At 42.6% G+C, this 20,970-nt stretch overlaps 1 protein-coding gene across 1 annotated transcript; it reads left to right on the top strand.

Moving 5' to 3' along the window:
• The first annotated feature begins 1,621 nt into the window (after positions 1–1,621).
• On the top strand, positions 1,622–10,277 carry LOC100282490 (uncharacterized). The gene is given in 9 exon segments (NM_001155399.1): positions 1,622–1,959; positions 2,504–2,604; positions 2,702–3,122; positions 5,183–6,034; positions 6,972–7,020; positions 7,506–7,573; positions 7,657–7,763; positions 7,855–7,942; positions 9,793–10,277. Coding segments are annotated over 9 exon segments (2,121 nt in total). The 5' UTR covers positions 1,622–1,833; the 3' UTR covers positions 10,102–10,277.
• Positions 10,278–20,970: the final 10,693 nt, after the last annotated feature.

The following is a 20,970-nucleotide window of genomic DNA, read 5'->3' on the forward strand; positions in this document are numbered from 1 at the left end:
GGCGGGCCCACAAGTCAGAAGCTCCAACGGCTAGAATCCAACGGCAGTGATGACGTGGCAGGGGCACCGGACTGTCCGGTGTGCACCGGACTGTCCGGTGCGCCATCGAACAGACAACCTTCCAACGACCACTTTTGGTGGTTGGGGCTATAAATACCCCAACCACCCCACCATTCATTGTATCCAAGTTTTCCACTTCTCAACTACTACAAGAGCTAGGCATTCAATTCTAGACACATTCAAAGAGATCAAATCCTCTCCAATTCCACACAAAACCCTAGTGACTAGTGAGAGTGATTTGCCGTGTTCATTTGAGCTCTTGCGCTTGGATTGCTTCTTTTCTTTCTCACTTGTTCTTGAGATCACAACTCCATTGTAATCAAGGCAAGAGGCACCAATTGTGTGGTGGCCCTTGCGGGGAAGTTTTGTTCCCAGCTTTGATTTGAGAAAAGAAGCTCACTCGGTTCGAGGGATCGTTTGAGAGAGGGAAGTGTTGAAAGAGACCCGGCCTTTGTGGCCTCCTCAACGGGGAGTAGGTTTGCAAGAACCGAACCTCGGTAAAACAAATCTCCGTGTCTCACTTGCTTATTCGCTTGGGATTTGTTTTGCGCCCTCTCTCGCGGACTCGTTTATATTTCTAACGCTAACCCGGCTTGTAGTTGTGTTTATATTTGTAAATTTCAGTTTCGCCCTATTCACCCCCCTCTAGGCGACTATCAGCAACAAACACCCCCTATACGCCGCAGCGCTGCCCCCTACGGTGCCCCCTACCGCTGCCACACGCGCCCTCCTCTTCTCTCTCCCGCTGGATCCAGCGTGTGCTCGTCTCCCCCCTTCTATTGTGTTGTGGGTCCGACTCTAATTGTTAGTAGAAGAAATATTGATAGTGGATAAAAAGTAGTATATGAAATAATATTTTATGATTGTAGCGGGATATAGGGAGAGAAAATAGTGGAAACCGTTGCGGGAGATGAAAAAGTAGGAGGTGAAATATTGATGATGTGACGCAAAAAGTGATATATAGGGAAAAATTTAGGGGTAACCGGTACGGACAGTCTAAGGTTGTCCGCAGTCGCGTCCGCCGGGCCGCCCCCTCCCCTCGATCTGGCGGCTACATAAGCCCCCTACGGCTGCAACAGCGTCCTCTACAAGGCCCTCCACGCAGCAGATGTGAACAGGAACACGCGGCAGCCAGCGTGAGTTTGCCGTCCCCCTTCAACTGTAAATTTGTACAATTGTTTTTTAATAGGTGAATAAAAATGGTAATAGATGATAAATATGGTTGGATAATGATATTTTATAGTTGTAGTTGGGTATAGAGAGAGAATATAGAGGAAACCGCTGTGGAAGATGAAAAAGTAGAGAATAATATGTTAATGATGTGACGAAAAAAATGACTTATGAGAAGAAATTGAGGGAAAACCGCGCGGTAAAGTCTAAAGGAATCAAACGACCTTAAGTTTTCTCGAGCCAATTGGATCGGGTTAGTGGCCCATGATTGGTGTAGCTGCATCAGTTTGTCCAGTATCAGGCCCAAAATCGCACCGCACGAGAGAACCTCAGCGAAGGCGCAAAGCAACCAAGTACTACTAACACGCGCGCGGCCGCACGGCCGCACCGCACCGCACCGCACAATCGACCGTCCCCGCGACGGTCCAGACTGCAGAGAGACCAGACCCCAACGCCGCTCGCGTTCGGGCGCGGCCCTTCCCCCGCCGCCCTCACCACCCTCCCTCCCCGCCGCTTCCGCCCCGTAGGACGCGGCCACGTTCGCCGCCTCAAACTGTTGGTGCTGTGGCTGGGGCGAGAGGAGCGGCGGCGCTAGGGTTTCCCATGGACGGCGGCGAGGATCGGACGTTCAAGGCGAACTTTACCGGCGAGGGGGTGACGATGCTGCAGGACCGCGTCAAGGAGAAGCTCAGGGAGCTCATGGGCGACTACTCCGACGACACCCTTGCCGTGAGCGCCCCGCTTCCCTTTCCCACACCGCGGCACGATACCCGATCCGTTGCTAAAACCCTAGCGTCGCACATGCCATCTGTGGAATGCGGTTCTATAGCGGACGGTGCGCGGCTCTCTGGATTTTGCGGAATCGCGTTTCGAATCGCGCATTTGGTATTGCCTTTCTTTAGTATCGTGTGCTGTGGGCATGTTATGGGGTTTAGCGTGGGTTATGTGCTCCGGAGATTGGAGGCACACGATCCCCTACCCCACTCCACGTTTTATATATTGGATTGTGTAGTGGGGATAGCTGGCATTTGGCTGCCTATGCAATCAGCTACTCTATGTTCTCGAGGGAAGTGACTTTGTATTGTTGCGCACCTATCAACACCTCTGGTGTGTCCGGAGTGGAGGTTAAAGTACTTGGTTGCTTTCTTTCAGTTTTCAATATTGTGATGTACAATTTATATTGTTGGTAATTGGTATTATGCCTGTTCTTTTCTCGATGTAGCAAACCCATAACCCATCATTATTGCTGATCTATCTATATCTTGTTGCTCAGGAGTATGTTGTAGTGTTGCTAAGGAATGGGAGACGCAAGGATGAGGCTGCAAAGGAGCTACAGGTTTTTTTAGGCGATGACAATGATGCATTTGTATCCTGGTTATCTTCGTTCACCTGAAACTGTCCTGTTTCATTTTCTTTTCATGTGCCATGCATTTTCTCTGACAACGCCATGAATCTATGTACAATTTTGCAGGTTATGGGACCATCTGTCCTCAAATCTGCACCTTTATGTTCATGCTAAATCTGCCTCTTCTAAGGATGATGTTAAAAGCACTCACAGTGCTGCCAGAGGATTGCCTGTTCACAGTGTGACAAGCAGCATGCAAGTTAATCATGAACCTGAAGCTGAAACCCAGAAGACAGTGGTGACTCATAAAAAAAGAGATTGGGGTCATCAAAAAAGAGATTGGGGAACAATTGATCGAGGTCAATCAGAAGCAGTTCCTCTTAGAAGCGTTGTAGCCAATGTTTCTCATGTGGATGAAAAGGATTTTCACAAATCACATGCAGATGAAAAGGCTTTTCATAAATCACATTCTCTAAGACGAACCCGCTCGCCTGACATGCATAACCACAGAAAGAGGAGCAGAGAGGCAGATGTGCAGTCTACCAAGGTTTCTGATCCTCTTCAATTCATGCTTATTTTGCATGCTTGAGCGACATTTACAGTATCTTCTATTTTTTGTATGTGCATTTGCTAATTGTCATTCATAACAGATGGTCTCATATGAAACATATGAATATGACTAGCTTTATGTCCCTTATAGTCTTCAAAATACTATAAATTCTTACATTGTAATAGATTTCCATTTCTGTATCGCTATTACTGCCTACATATGGAATAAAGTGCATTTCCCTGTCTACACAACGTGTAGCCCGTTTGGGGTTTTATAACAATAAAACCTCGGGGTATAACTTATATAAGCCATTGCATTCTGTTAAGTGGCAGTAGCATTGTCTGCATTTTCCATTTCTGTGTGTCTGCCCCAGTATAATTTGAATTTTCCACTGTTTTGCTTTTCATGATTGTTAGTATAGTATTCTAAGAAAATGTAGTTTGTCCCAATAATGGAAATCCTATAACCTGATTATAACATACACCAGATTGTGCAAGACGAAAGGAAAGGTTAAAAGCTCATCATATTATCCTAATAAAGGTAGTACATGATCATGTGTTTCAAAGTTTAAGCTGCAAGTTTAAGGTCCTACTACTAGCAAGAAGATAACAGCTACCACTATTGATATGCAACCTCTGTTCCATTCTATATAGCATGTGTTTTCTCTTGTCACAAATTAGTAATGTTTTGGATTCTCTTAAATCAGCCGTTATGATCTTTGGTTGCGTTCTACTTTCTATGGGTTGAGTTCGGATAGTTAAAAATGGCATGAGTAGATTTGTCTTGAAATGTAGTTTTGTAAGATTACTCTTTGGCTCTGTTTTATGATTATCTTGTGATAAAAAAGTCCTAGTGAAACTTGAGTTTTGAAGATGGTGTGAACGTCCAAAAATCATTTATTTGTGTCTGGAGGGAGTATTTTGGAACCCTCTATCTGAACTATGCAAGTTTTTATGGTAGTGTGTCTAAAGAAAGGCCCGATAGCTTCGAACTTGGCCTAGAGCTTGATGTGTTGCTTCCAGCAGTGCCAACTGTGACAATTTGCCCAGAAGCCACCACTGCCGCTGCCTTTGCAACCTTTCGTGTACTCTTGTCAAGCTCGATCAAGCTTCGGGCTGCTAAGATTGCCTGTGGCACAAGGTCGTGGCACGCACGAGCATAAACAACCCTCACTGCTTCTGCTGCAGCATCATGCACCTCGGCCAGGTTCAGCGGTGCAAGCAAGCAGTGGCCAAGAACCCTCATCACTGGCTGGAGCAGGTCCCAGGGAAGTGGCACCCTTGCCTCCATGTCCTCCTCGCTGCAATTGCTGTCTCCATCGATACACAGCCTGGCCAATTCGTCCACCAGCTCCTTCCCATTCAGATACAGGAAACTCCTTACGGGGGCCAGAAACACCATCTATCTGAACTGACACACAACAGGAAATCACTTATTTGAAGATCCGTTGCTAATTACTTTGTTTAGGGTGTGTTTGGTTTGGCTTTTGCCCCCTAAAAGCCAAAAGCCAAACCAAAGGGTTGGATCCAGGAAGCAGCTTTTTCTAAAAGCCGACTTTCTCGCAGTGCAAAACTGAAAGCACCCCTGGACCTGCTTTTTGTGGCTTTCGGATGGAACTGTGAAAACATATATCGAAAAACTTTTAACGGCTTTTAGTGGTTTCCACCAAACAGTTTTTAGCTTTTTAACAACTCACAGGCCACAACAGTTTTTTTTACAGCTCACATCCCACATCAACTTTTTTTACAGTTCACAGCACAACCAAACAGACCCTTAATTGTTTTTATGAACTAATTAGCTTGTCCTCAACTACATACATTTTAAAAACTTTGTAAGTTCTCTCATGGAAGTAGTTTCCTTCCCTGCCCAGCCCTTTTCTTGTTTGTGATAATATTTTAATGTCTTTCGAAATATAGTTGTGTGCTTTATCTTGTTTATTATTATACCATTACTAATATGATTTATGAACTGCTGTAAGATCTACCAATGGAAGTAACTTCCTTACCCCCCCTGCCTTTTCCTTGTTCTTTGTGATAATACTTTTTACACTTCTGCAGAGGTCATCCCACCCAGTTGTTAGTGCACCACGTCGGCTTCTTCAGTTTGCTGTTCGTGATGCTGTCAGAACTGTGCAGCCAGTTACTTCTAGTTCTGAATCAGATTCCAAGCGTATTCGTTCTGTAGTGTCAACATTGGCATCAGATTCCACACTTGATATCACTCATATTAGGTTACAGAAAACAAATTCAGATTTGAGAGTACCAGGTGCCACAGCAGCACTAAGAGCTGCAGCTGAGGCTGCTGGAGATGCTCTCAAGGATAGCTTTTCTAGAAGTGTTTTTAGTAGATTGGGCAGAATGCCCACAATAAATTCTACTGAACAATCACCTTATCACAGAGAACAAGATCTCAAAGGCAAAGAATATGGGAATATAGATAATATACAAGCAGAAAATCAAGTTGAATTTGACGAAAGAAATCAACATGGTGGCAGCGATGTTTACATGCGCGATCAGAGAACAGAGGAAGCTACTGGTTTTATTCCCAATATTGATGAGTATGATCAGAACAGTGCAGTTAGGTCTAATGGATTGGGTTCTCGCCAAAGCGCATTGCCTGCTAGTGGAGGTAAAGAGTCATTAGTACTGGGGTATGTAAGAGGAGCTTCTGAAATAAGAAGCAGAAGATTGATAGCCCAGGGGCCACATGCTGGTTCAGGACCAAGACCATCTGAAAAGACCCAAAATGTTTCTGGTAACACTAACATGCAGAAGCTTCCAATTCATGTAACTGGAGATGCCGTTGCATTTGATCATCAAGTGCCAATGGAGAAGGTTGCTGATGCAAGGAAATCACATGTGAAGACCGCACAGGCTAATGATGTATCCATGATGACTGATAAGTCCAAAGTAAGTTTTTTTATTTGTATTTTCCAAGGGCTCCTATTCCTAAAAATATATGTGATTTACTGTAAAATCAGCAAACATTTTATTTCATCACATGTTCAGTGCTTAGAGGTGTTGTCATCCCTAAATTTGTTTTTGAGTAAAATGCACCACAGGTACAAGAACTAGCGAGGTGGGTAAACTTATAGAGCTTGAAATTTGCTAAAATCTGTCAGGAATTTTCTTCAAATATGCAGGATAAGTCAAAAGCGGAAGCCATGTCATGTCTTTGTGCACACAGCACTAATATGCCATCCACTTTTACACCATCTTTATCTGGATTTTAACGTACAAAACACAGATAATCAGAACAATGATCTGCAAGATTCTATCTAGTAGCACCATGAGCACAACATTCAAATCATCCGTTGAACTAGCTAGAGAATGATAACTTGAGTGGAACAAATCTAGGCATATATCAATGTTGGGTACCCCATCCAGTGCTTCATGTGCTCTTTTTTTGTTGGATGTTTTGCCTACACGAACCATTTAACAAGTTTAAATAAGTTATTTGAACAATTGCCAAGTCCTATGATCCATGTGTACCCACCTCATAAGTTGTACTTGTGTCATTTACTCTTTAATGTTTCAAGTCAATGCATCCAGACCAGCATACCATGCCATGCCAATTGACAGAAAAATCATCAAAACACCAAGCAGAGTCCAAAATTCAACTCAAGGAACTCATTAAGTCAGTTGTTAAAAGTATGTTGAGGCCAGTACTCAGTAATCCTCATGCACTTGCATCTCGCAAGGACTGCAAAATTTTGAACTATAGTCTTGTATCTTATTCACGCTTTTCTTTCATTTTTACAATAAATGTTCATTTTGTGATGCTGCATTTTATTTTCTGGGTCATTTGTGATTCATCGTCTATTCTATTTTTTAAACTACAATCCAGGATTTGATACAGCCGAGTTCAATGCTGCAGGCACAGAAGGCTTCTGGTGGTATGTAAAACTGCTTGCTTTTATGAGTGATAACTGATTTAGTTGGTTTTTACTTTGGGCCGATATGTTTGTGTTTCCTGTTGTGCTTGATATCAAGTAAACCAAATCTAGTAGGAATTTGTAAGGGCTAGTTACGAGTTATATAATATCATCGGAAAACTACTATTAACTGACTTTTAATGATATTGGTCTTTGAGACTATCAGTTTACCTGCAATTTGTTTTGATAGGCACTAGTTTTTTTTCATATAACACTTTTTGTATACTAGATGATGAAAAAATGCAGAGATTTGGCATCTGATTAATATTCTGATGCATTAGGCTTTGATACGATGACCATTTTTCCCTTTAAAAGGTCATTATTGTAACATCACTTGACCCATCTATTTCTCGGACCCTGTTAAAACTACAACATTTTCGTGGTGTTTCTTTGCTTTTCAATCCTCCTATATGATTAAGGAAGTTTTTGTTCTTTTTTCCCTTTAGCTGCTGGATCAAATACTACAGGCCAACCTGAAGGTGGCCCTGATTCTAGAACTGTCTTTGTTAGTAATGTAAGTGTTCCTCTGCTTTTTCCCCTTATGTTCATATAGCTGAAGACTTGGATTTTACTAGTTATTTTTCTGTTTCTTTTTAGGTACATTTTGGTTCATCAAAAGATGCTCTTTCTCGTCACTTCAATAAGTTTGGAGCGGTCTTAAAGACCCATATTGTGACTGATGGTGTCACTGGTCAGTCAACTGGGTATGAATTCTAAGTCTTATATGAAATTCTGAAAAAAGAATAGCTTTGTTATTATTATATTCTCAGTTTTTTCTATCTTTTGATTGATCAGCTCAGCATATATTGAGTTTTTGCACAAAGAATCAGCAGAACAGGCATTAACCCTGAACGGGACATCATTTATGTCACGCATTTTGAAGGTAATATATCCTTGGCCTAACTTTTGTAATTGTACAGTAAGGGCCTGTTTGAACCCCATGAATTGAAACCAATATTTAGAAGGTGCTTTCCATTTCATTATTAGTTTACTTTCCATTCCTATCAATTCTTGGAAACCAAACATGACCTAAGTTTTTAACTCTATGGATTGCTACACATGTGCATGGCCTAGACCTTTTGTTAAGGGCATGATTGGTTGGAGGGGTGAGCATGGTCCTGGCTGGGTAGCAGAACCAGGCTGAGCGTGCCCAGCATGCGCGTGTGCAGGCAGCCATATTTGATTAGGTTGCATTGCTTGGGCCAGGCTGCATTGTAATTGGTCGTCTGTATCGTGGCTTGGATTGCATGGGTCAGTGCTGGCCTCTCTGTTTGGGATGCTGCACGCCTGCACTCAGTTGGGTTTGGTCACCGTTTCTCAGTTTAGTGATGTTACCTCCAAGCACCTGAATAAAGAGAGACTACAAGTTGACAGTTAAGACACTTGTAAAAATCTCAACTAATCAAAATCACTTCAGTACACAACAATAACAAATCACTCAATTAAACAGGAACACTTGCCGTTGTTCATATCCCTACATGAGGACAAGGTTAACAGAATTTACATCTCAGTATCTCACTCATGGAGAATCACTGATCAACCGAAACAGAGGAAAGTAACTTGTTCAGGCATACGGAAATCCACTACACGCCCTTCTGAATAATAGACCATCAACATCAAGAACTGCGTACTGCTTTGGAACACACACACACATTCCTTTGTTTTCCAGACATCTTCAGATATTATATGTAGGAGGACACCACTCACTCCCAATGATTAATTCATATTTTATTAGCCACCAATCCTATGCAGTAGAATTCCATTTGTTAAGAAAGACCTAGCAGTGGCTTTAACAAATTAGAACCAAACCTATAATCCTGTGCAGATTTGACAAAGAAAAAGGTGACAAATTTGGAGAGCATTACTTGACTTTGCCCCCCCCCCCCCCCCCCCAAAAAAACTGCAATCAAGACACCACTGCCAAAAAACCCATCGATCCACAAGACATTACATCCAATATTATACCAAACTGAGATTGAAGGTGATTAGGGAATTTTTTTGCCTGTTTCTTATGCTCTGCACCAAATCGAACACCAATTGCAAGAACAAATGACTGAATGAGAGATTTAATTATTTGAAGCCAAGAAAGGGGACTGACAGTAGAGAGGAGCGGGGAATAAGAGAGAGAGAGAGAGGAGCGAAAGGAAGAACTTGCGCGAGAGGGCCATGGACAGAGGAGAGGGAGAGAGCGGCGGCGGGCGGCAGTCACGGGAGAACGACCTGTAACCCAATCCTTTCTCACGCATATACTTGCACATGCTGAGTCGCGATGAAACAGGCACACATGCAGGTTCGTGGTGCTGTGTGAGCCAGGACTGCGACAAACGGAAATCATTTTCGTTTCTGTGGAGTTAGGCCCGCACAGCCAGGCCCAACTCACCGGCCAGGCAACCAAACAGCGCGTTCTTGAATCCCGTCAGCCTGGTTGGGCCAAATCTGACCAGCTTATCTTCCCTAGATCTTGCTGTACTTTCTATGGTTGAAGATGTTATCATGTCTAGGGATGTCATTAGTTGAGTTGCTTCAAGGGCGCACACAATTAATTTTGAGTTGTGTATTGTGTTTTCTATTATTCATGAGATGGTAGCACAAAAATGTGCCAGTAGCATTTATTGCCTTTTCATATATATATATATATATATATATATATATATATATATATATATATATATATATATATATATATATATATATATATATATATACTTAGTACTCCAATCATTTTTGACGCAGGTCGTTCGGAAAAGCTCCACTGAAGTAACCCAGCTGCCTGTCTTGCCCCGTGCTTCTTGGGGATCACCATTTGCTTCAAGGCTCATTAGAACTGCATACCCAAGGCCGAACTATCCCGGTGCAATTCGTGGGCGACTATCACTCAGGGGTGCTGCCCGGAGTTTACAGTGGAAGCGTGGTGTTGCTGATTCAGGAGATGTTGGAAAACCTAGTCCAACTGCACCTGGGAATCAGTTGGTCACCCCGGCCACACGAAACTTCACCTACACACGCACGGAGCCAAAAACAAATGCGGGAGCGATGGCATGACTGATCAGCTGTAGCATGCCGCAGCGTCGCAGAAAGAGATCGTGATTGATGACTGTTTCGTAGTCCATTCAGCTGCTTTTGGTAAATATTTAAGTAGCTGCAGATCTTAGTTTGTAGCAGGCTGGTTTTTGTGGACCTCAACCTTGAGTAATATTCTGTGAGGTTTTCTGTGCTGATTTTTCACCGTCAGCACACCCGTTGTTCTGCTGGCTGTTCGGAGTTCGTGGATAGAGGGTAAAATATATAAAAAGTAGTTTTAAATGAAAATACGAACGCGATAGGTAGGTTGCAACATTTGTTTTTTTTATTGATGGATTATTTAGGATGTGTTTGTTTGCAGGACAGCCACGTCCTCTCTTGTCTTCTAATTCTGACGTGGGGACAACACTATAACGATCCTGCTTCGTCATGTCATTGCAACTAAGCACACCCTTAACCTTCATGGTTTCCTTGTGGTGTGATCTGTGATCATAGGTTTGTGCTGCTATCGAAGGTTTGGTTGTCCACTGCACGTTTCTATTCGAATGTTTTCTTTAGCAGCCTGTCTTGTGTAGAAAACTGCACCTTCTGTCCTCGGTCGGTGTTTGCTGTGCATGTTTTCTCGGAGAAAAGTGCATTTTATCTTGGAATCAGTGGAACTCACGGGTGACTGTTCGCGTTGACCATTGAGGCATGAAAGAAAGTAAGGCGATTGGAGAACCGGACTAGAATGTGGCAGCCCCCCTCATCTGTTACTGTCGCCCTGCCCGACTTCTTGTTATTTTACCTTTCCCCAAAAAATCATGCTTACATTTCTGATGTCACTATTACTATGTTTGGACTCCAGAAATTTGTATTTTTGACATCCTAAATAAGTGGCTTTGCATAATTGATACTCCAAAGATTAACTTTGTAAATTTGACACTCATAACATTGACACTTTGATTTAGTTGACATTTTGTCTCTTTAATAGCTTGTTTCTTAAAACACACTGGAAGTCTAAACTGTCGTAATATGGAAGTTATCAAGCATACAAGATGGCTTCAAGTCCTCAATAGAAAATTTTCTCGAGCCACAACCTTGATTTTCCAGATAAATCTTTTCATCTCTACAAGCCAAGGCACGAAGATTTACAGGGAGATCTCACCTCAAGAAATATAGCCGGGAAGTTAAATCTTGGTATCACATTAACTTTATACATTAAAACTGTACTAGAGGGCCTTATAGATTCGAACATAGAATAGAGAACAACAAAACGGAGGCGCGTCCGTGTGTTTGTTTGATATGCAGATACGAACAGAGTTGGCATGCACTCATGAGATATGCAGGCACGATTCATACAAATAGAGAACATATTAGCACCTTACAAAAGAAAGTTAGGTTAGTCCTCTTACAATTCAATAAATAGAAAAAATAAAAATAAAAATATTAAATAGATAAAATGTCAAGTAGATCAAAGTGTTAATGTTGTAGGTCTCACATTCACAAAGTTAATCTTTAGAATGTCAATTATGCAACACATATTTAATGTGTAAAAAATACAAATTTCTCGTTTGGACTCTATGGGTATGTGCCATGATCTACAATATCGAGGTTACATGGTCATAGGTCATGACTACTATGATACTGACGTGATAAGATCTTAGTTAATTGCTTTATTGCCATTTTTATATTAATCAAACATTGATCTAATAATCTATAAATCTATCAAACAATTTTTATAGGCACCCCTCTAGCCATATAGATTCTTTCGTCCCTCTTCACCAAAACAAATGAGTATAAAATCTGATGGCATATCAGGAAATTTTCCAAAATAGATAGGCAAAACTTTATAATATGGAGTCTATGTGGACAAAATTGAGTAGGGAAATGTTTTCATTTATCGAAGTGCAAATCGAGTCCATGTTTTTGAGTGATATATATCATTTAGGGCTCCTTTGGAACAAAGGAAAAGTGAAGGAAATTTGAAGGATTAAAACCCTATGGAAAGTTTTCCTATATGGTCCTTTAGAATAAGTGATTGAGTTGCTACAAATCCTATAAAATTCCTATCGAATTGAGCATTGTAGTGAGATTTTGGAAGATTTTTAACATGAGGTCTAACCTCTTGAAATTTTTCCTATGGAATTGGAGATGCAACTCTATTCATACATTTTTTTCATCCCTATGTTTTACTAATCCTCCATTCCAAAGGAGGCCTTAGTAAGTTCGTCACTAGATTCAGGGATAAGCTACGTGGAGGTGCAAATGGGGATGATATCTCAGCTGAGGGGGTACTTCACATGGATTCTAAATACTCAATTATAAGGTGGATTACCTCAGTTGCCTACAATGATCGATGGCAGAATTATGTGAGAATGGTGATGAGGACTTAGTTCTAATATTTGGACGTGGCTGTATGTAAGCTGTTCATTGATTATCATGAGTACTGATCTTGCATACCTTCACCAAACCTTTCTCAACGGCCTCCACTTTGCTCGCCAACTTGCCCACCTTCTTCAGAATTTGGATCACTGAAAGGGAATTAGACTTACACCTATTTTCCTAATTGATTTTGGTGGTTGAATTGCCCAACACAAATAATTGGACTAACTAGTTTGCTCTAGTCTATAAGTTATACAGGTGCCAAAGGTTCACAAAAAGCCAATAAAAAGACCAAGAAAAGGGTTCAACAAAAAGAGCAAGGGACAACCGAAGTGTGCCATGGTCTGGCGCACCGGACTGTCCGGTGTGCCACCGGACAGTGTCCGGTGCACCATCGGACAGTGTCCGGTGCACCAGGGCACTCAAGGCTGAACTCCTCACCTTCGGGAAAACGCAGAGGCGCTCCGCTATAATTCACCGGACTGTCCGGTGTACCACCGGACAGTGTCCGGTGCCCCAGGGGTGAGCGACTCTGAACTCGCCAGCTTCGGATTTCTGCTCCGCTATAATTCACCGGACATGTCCGGTGAGCCAGCTGAGCAACGACTACTTCGCGCGCAACGGTCGACTGCAACGCATTAAATGCGCGCCTACGCGAGCAGAGGAGCAGTGCACGCGTGGGTGGCACACCGGACAGTCTACAGGACTTGTCCGGTGCGCCACCGGACAGCCAGGCGGGCCCACATGTCAGAGCTCCAACGGTCGGAACCCAACGGCCTGGTGACGTGGCTGGCGCACCGGACAGTGTCCGGTGGCGCACCAGACTGTCCGGTGCGCCATGCGGCAGCAGCCTCCGTTTGGTGGTTGGGGCTATAAATACCCCCAACCACCCCACATTCAAGTCATCCAAGTTTTCCACCTTCCAGCTACTTACAAGAGCTCTAGCATTCAATTCTAGACACACCCAAGTGATCAAATCCTCTCCCAATTCCACACAAAGCTTTAGTGATTAGTGAGAGAGATTTGTTGTGTTCTTTTGAGCTCTTGCGCTTGGATTGCTTTCTTTCTCATTCTTTCTTGAGATCAAACTCACTTGTAATTGAGGCAAGAGACACCAATCGTGTGGTGGTCCTTGTGGGAACTTTGTGTTCCAATTGATTGAGAAGAAAAGCTCACTCGGTCCGAATGACCGTTTGAGAGAGGGAAAGGGTTGAAAGAGACCCGGTCTTTGTGACCACCTCAACGGGGAGTAGGTTTGCGAGAACCGAACCTCGGTAAAATAAATCCGCGTGTCACTCTCTTTATTCGCTTGCGATTTGTTTTGCACCCTCTCTCTCGGACTCGATTATATTTCTAACGCTAACCCGACTTGTAGTTGTGATTAAGTTTGTAAATTTCAGATTCGCCCTATTCACCCCCCTCTAGGCGACTTTCAATTGGTATCAGAGCCCGGTGCTTCATTAGAGCCTAACCGCTCGAAGTGATGTCGGGAGATCACGCCAAGAAGGAGATGGAGACCGGCGACAAGCCCACTACAAGCCACTAGAAAGCTACATCGGAAGAGTCCCGCAACAAGGGGAAAGGGAAGGAGAAGAAATCCTCTTCCCACAAGTCGCATCGGAGTGGCGACAAGAAAAAGAAGATGAGGAAGGTGGTCTACTACGAGACCGATACTTCATCACCTTCCACCTCTGGCTCCGACGCGCCATCCATTACTTCTAAGCGCCATGAGCGCAAGAAGTTTAGTAAGATCCCCCTACGCTATCCTCGCATTCCTAAACATACGCCTTTACTTTCCGTCCCATTAGGCAAACCACCAACGTTTGATGGTGAAGATTATCCTAGGTGGAGTGATTTAATGCGATTTCATCTAACCTTGCTCCACAAAAGTATATGGGATGTTGTTGAGTTTGGTGTACATGTACCATCCGTAGGGGATGAAGATTATGATGAGGACGAAGTGGCCCAAATCCAACACTTCAACTCCCAAGCCTCAACTATACTCCTCGCCTCTCTAAGTCGAGAGGAGTATAATAAGGTACAAGGGTTGAAAGGTGCTAAGGAGATTTGGGACACGCTAAAAACCGCGCACGAAGGAGACGAAGTGACCAAAATCACCAAGCGGGAAACGATCGAGGGGGAGCTCGGTCGCTTCCGACTTCGCCAAGGGGAGGAGCCACAAGACATGTACAACCGGCTCAAAACCTTGGTGAACCAAGTGCGCAACCTCGGGAGCAAAAAATTGGATAACCACGAAACGGTTAAGGTTATTTTAAGATCACTCGTTTTCCTTAACCCTACTCAAGTTCAATTAATTCGTGGCAATCCTAGATATACACTAATGACTCCCGAGGAAGTAATCGGGAATTTTGTGAGCTTTGAATTGATGATCAAAGGCTCAAAGAAGATCAACGAGCTTGATGGCCCCTCCACGTCTGAAGCACAACCGGTCAAATTTAAGGCGACGGAAGAAAAGAAGGAGGAATCTACTCCAAGTCGAACACCCATCGACGCCTCCAAGCTCGACAACGAGGAAATGGCGCTCGTCATCAAGAGCTTCCGCCAAATCCTCAAGCAAAGGAGGGGGAAAGATTACAAGCCCCGCTCCAAGAAAGTGTGCTACAAATGTGGTAAGCCCGGTCACTTTATAACAAAATGTCCTATTTCTAGTGACAGTGACAGGGGCAACGACAAGAAGGGAAGAAGAAAGGAGAAGAAGAAATACTACAAGAAGAAGGGTGGCGACGCCCATGTATGCCGCGAGTGGGACTCGGACGAGAGCTCCTCTGACTCCTCCTCCGACGAGGACGCCGCCAACATCGCCATCAACAAGGGCCTTCTCTTCCCCAACGTCGGCCACAAGTGCCTCATGGCAAAGGACGGCAAAAAAAAGAAGGTTAAATCCAAATCCTCCACTAAATATGAGTCCTCTAGTGATGATAATGCTAGTGATGAGGAGGATAATTTACGTACTCTTTTTGCCAACCTAAACATGCAACAAAAAGAGAAATTAAATGAATTAATTAGTGCTATTCATGAGAAGGATGATCTTTTGGACACCCAAGAGGACTTCCTTATTAAAGAAAATAAGAAGCATGTTAAGGTTAAAAATGCTTATGCTCTAGAAGTAGAAAAATGTGAAAAACTATCTAGTGAGCTAAGCACTTGCCATGAGACTATTGACAACCTTAGAAATGAAAATGCTAATTTGTTAGCTAAGGTTGATTCAAATGTGTGTGATGCTTCAATTCCAAATCTTAGAAATGATAATGTTGATTTGCTTGCTAAGATTGAAGAATTGAACATTTCTCTTGCTAGCCTTAGAAATGAAAATGAAAAATTGCTTGCTAAGGCTAAAGAATTAGATGTTTGCAATGCTTCCATTTCCGACCTTAGAAGTAAAAAAGATATATTGCATGCTAAGGTTGTAGAATTAAAATCTAGCAAACCCTCTACATCTACTGTTGAACATACTTCTGTTTGCACTAGATGTAGAGATGTTGATATTGATGCTATTCATGATCATATGGTATTAATTAAGCAACAAAAATGATCATATAGCAAAATTAGATGCTAAAATTGCCGAGCATGAACTTGAAAATGAAAAATTTAAATTTGCTCGTAGTATGCTTTATAGTGGGAGACGCCCTGGCATTAAGGATGACATTGGCTTCCAAAAGGGGGACAATGTCAAAATTATTGCCCCTCCTAAAAGATTGTCTAATTTTGTTAAGGGCAAGGCTCCCATGCCTCAGGACAACGAGGGTTACATTTTATACCCTGCCGGTTATCCTGAAAGCAAAATCAGGAGAATTCATTCTAGGAAGTCTCACTCTGGCCCTAACCATGCTTTTATGTATAAGGGTGAGGCATCTAGTTCCAGGCAACCAACCCGTGCTAAGTTGCCTAAGAAGAAAACTCCTAGTGCATCAAATGAACATAGCATTTCATTTAAAACTTTTGATGCATCTTATGTGTTAACTAACGAATCCGGCAAGGTAGTTGCCAAATATGTTGGGGGCAAGCACAAGGGGTCAAAGACTTGTGTTTGGGTACCCAAAGTTCTTGTGTCTAATGCCAAAGGACCCAAAACCATTTGGATACCTAAAGTTAAGAACTAAAATTATTTTGTAGGTTTATGCATCCGGGGGCTCAAGTTGGATCATCGACAACGGGTGCACAAACCACATGACATGGGAGAAGAAGATGTTCTCCTACGAGAAGAACCAAGATCCCCAACGAGCTATCACATTCGGGGATGGAAACCAAGGTTTGGTCAAAGGTTTGGGTAAAATTGCTATTTCACCTGACCATTCCATTTCCAATGTTTTTCTTGTAGATTCTTTAGATTACAATTTGCTTTCTGCATCTCAATTATGTCAAATGGGCTACAACTGTCTTTTTACTGATGTAGGTGTCACTGTCTTTAGAAGAAGTGATGATTCGATAGCATTTAAGGGAGTATTACAGGGTCAGCTATACTTGGTAGATTTTGATAGAGCTGAACTCGACACCTGCTTAATTGCTAAGACTAACATGGGTTGGCTCTGGCACCGCCGACTAGCCCATGTTGGGATGAAGAATCTTCATAAGCTTCTAAAGGGAGAGCACATTCTAGGATTAACAAATGTTCATTTTGAGAAAGATAAGATTTGTAGCGCATGCCAAGCAGGAAAGCAAGTTGGTGTTCATCATCCACATAAGAACATCATGACGACTGACGGGCCACTGGAGCTCCTACACATGGATCTATTCGGCCTGATCGCTTACATAAGCATCGGCGGGAGTAAGTACTGTCTAGTTATTGTGGATGATTATTCTCGCTTCACTTGGGTATTCTTTTTGCAAGAAAAATCTCATACCCAAGAGACCTTAAAGGGATTCTTGAGACGGGCTCAAAATGAGTTTGGCTTAAGGATCAAAAAGATTAGAAGCGACAACGGGACGGAGTTCAAGAACTCTAAAATTGAAGGCTTCCTTGAGGAGGAGGGAATCAAGCATGAGTTTTCTTCTCCCTACACCCCACAACAAAATGGTGTAGTGGAGAGGAAGAATAGAACACTATTGGACATGGCAAGAACCATGCTTGCTGAATACAAGACTTCAGATTGGTTTTGGGCCGAGGCGGTCAACACCGCATGTTACGCCATCAACCGGTTGTATCTACACCAAATCCTCAAGAAGACATCATACGAACTCCTAACCGGTAAAAAGCTCAATATTTCATATTTTAGAGTCTTTGGTAGCAAATGCTTTATTCTTGTTAAAAGAGGTAGAAAATCTAAATTTGCTCCTAAGACTGTAGAAGGCTTTTTACTAGGATATGATTCAAACACAAGGGCATATAGAGTCTTTAACAAGTCCTCTGGACAAGTTGAAGTTTCTTGTGACGTTGTGTTTGATGAGACTAACGACTCTCAAGTAGAGCAAGTTGATCTTGATGAGATAGGTGATGAAGAGGCTCCGTGCATCGCGCTAAGGAACATGTCCATTGGGGATGTGTGTCCTAAGGAATCCGAAGAGCCTCCAAATGCACAAGATCAACCATCCTCCTCCACGGAAGCATCTCCACCAACTCAAAATGAGGATGAGGCTCAAGTCGATGAAGGAGAAGATCAACAAGATGAGCCACCTCAAGATGACGACAATGATCAAGGGGGAGATGCAAATAATCAAGACAAGGAGGAGGAAGAACCAAGACCGCCACACCCAAGAGTCCACCAAGCAATCCAACGAGATCACCCCGTCGACACCATCCTCGGCGACATCCATAAGGGGGTAACTACTAGATCTCGTGTTGCTCATTTTTGTGAACATTACTCTTTTGTTTCCTCTATTGAGCCACATAGGGTAGAGGAAGCGCTTCAAGATTCGGATTGGGTGGTGGCGATGCAAGAGGAGCTCAACAACTTCACTAGGAATGAGGTATGACATTTAGTTCCACGTCCTAATCAAAATGTTGTAGGAACCAAGTGGGTGTTCCGCAACAAGCAAGACGAGCATGGTGTGGTGACAAGGAACAAAGCTCGACTTGTGGCCAAAGGATACTCCCAAGTCGAAGGTTTGGATTTCGGTGAAACCTATGCACCCGTAGCTAGGCTTGAGTCAATTCGTATATTATTAGCCTATGCTACTTACCATGGCTTCAAGCTTTATCAAATGGACGTGAAGAGTGCCTTCCTCAATGGACCAATCAAGGAAGAGGTCTACATTGAGCAACCTCCCGACTTTGAGGATAGTGAGTCACCTAATCATGTGTATAAACTCTCTAAGGCGCTTTATGGGCTCAAGCAAGCCCCAAGAGCATGGTATGAATGCCTTAGAGATTTTCTTATTACTAATGGCTTCAAAGTCGGAAAGGCCGATCCTACTTTATTTACTAAAACTCTTGACAATGATTTGTTTGTATGCCAAATTTATGTTGATGATATTATATTTGGGTCTACTAACGAATCTACATGTGAAGAATTTAGTAGGATCATGACACAAAAATTTGAGATGTCAATGATGGGGGAGTTGAAGTATTTCTTAGGATTTCAAGTGAAGCAACTCCAAGAGGGCACCTTCATTAGCCAAACAAAGTATACTCAAGACATTCTAAGCAAGTTTGGGATGAAGGATGCCAAGCCCATCAAGACACCCATGGGAACCAATGGGCATCTCGACCTCGACACGGAAGGTAAATCCGTAGATCAAAAGGTATACCGGTCGATGATAGGTTCTTTGCTCTATTTATGTGCATCTCGACCGGATATTATGCTTTCCGTATGCATGTGTGCAAGATTCCAAGCCGACCCTAAGGAAGCTCACCTTACGACCGTAAAACGAATCTTGAGATGTTTGGTTTATACTCCTAAGTTTGGGCTTTGGTATCCTAGGGGATCCAAATTTGATTTGATTGGTTATTCGGATGCCGATTGGGCAGGGTGTAAAATTAATAGAAAGAGCACATCGGGGACTTGCCAGTTCTTGGGAAGATCCTTGGTGTCTTGGGCTTCAAAGAAGCAAAATTCTGTAGCTCTTTCTACCGCCGAAGCCGAGTATATTGCCGCAGGCCATTGTTGCGCGCAACTACTTTGGATGAGGCAAACCCTTAGGGACTACGGTTACAAATTAACCAAAGTTCCTCTTCTATGTGATAATGAGAGTGCAATCCGCATGGCGGATAATCCCGTTGAACATAGTTGCACTAAACACATAGCCATTCGGTGTCATTTTCTAAGGGATCACCAACAAAAGGGAGATATCGAGATTGCATACATTAACACTAAAGATCAATTAGCCGATATCTTTACCAAGCCACTAGATGAACAAACTTTTAACAAACTCAGGCATGAGCTAAATATTCTTGATTCTAGGAATTTCTTTTGATGTCTTGCACATATAGCTCATAAGTATACCTTTGATCATGTCTCTTTTATATATGCTATGACTAATGTGTTTTCAAGTCTATTTCAAACGAAGTCATAGGTGTATTGAAAGGGAATTGGAGTCTTCGGCAAAGACAAAGGCTTCCACTCCGTAACTCATCCTTCGCCGTCGCTCTGAGCAACTCTCCGTCTTTGGTATAATATTCACTCATGTTTTATTTGCCAAAGGGGAGAAAGTAGTTAAAAAGGGCTTATATTTCACTATAAGTATCCGTTTTTGGCGATTCATGCCAAAGGGGGAGAAAGTATTAGCCCAAAGCAAAAGGACCGCACCACCACCTAATTTTAAAAACTAATGATTTTCAATTGGTAAATTTCAAATTGGTATCTTATTGTGTTCAAAAGGGGGAGAAAGTAGTATTTTCAAATTGATATCTTAAAACCCTCTTGAACACTAAGAGGAGGATTTCATTAAGGGGGAGTTTTGTTTAGTCAAAGGAAAAGCATTTGAAACAAGGGGAGAAAATTTCAAATCTTGAAAATGCTTCGCAAAATCTTATTCGTTTACCTTTGACTATTTGCAAAAGGACTTTGAAAAGGATTTACAAAAGAATTTGCAAAAACAAAACAAGTGGTGCAAGCGTGGTCCAAAATGTTAAAGAAAAAGAAACAATCCATGCATATCTTATGAGTAGTTATATTGGCTCAATTCTAAGTAATCTTTGCACTTACAATTAAGAAAACTAGTTCTATTATGCACTTCTATACTTGCTTTGGTTTGTGTTGGCATCAATCACCAAAAAGGGGGAGATTGAAAGGGAATTAGACTTACACCTATTTTCCTAATTGATTTTGGTGGTTGAATTGCCCAACACAAATAATTGGACTAACTAGTTTGCTCTAGTCTATAAGTTATACAGGTGCCAAAGGTTCACAAAAAGCCAATAAAAAGACCAAGAAAAGGGTTCAACAAAAAGAGCAAGAGACAACCGAAGTGTGCCCTGGTCTGGTGCACCGGACTGTCCGGTGTGCCACCGGACAGTGTCCGGTGCACCAGGGCACTCAAGGCTGAACTCCTCACCTTCGGGAAAACGCAGAGGTGCTCCGCTATAATTCACCGGACTGTCCGGTGTACCACCGTACAGTGTCCGGTGCC

The sequence above is a fragment of the Zea mays genome, chromosome 10 (assembly GCF_902167145.1).
Source record: "Zea mays cultivar B73 chromosome 10, Zm-B73-REFERENCE-NAM-5.0, whole genome shotgun sequence".
Taxonomy (NCBI): domain Eukaryota; kingdom Viridiplantae; phylum Streptophyta; class Magnoliopsida; order Poales; family Poaceae; genus Zea; species Zea mays.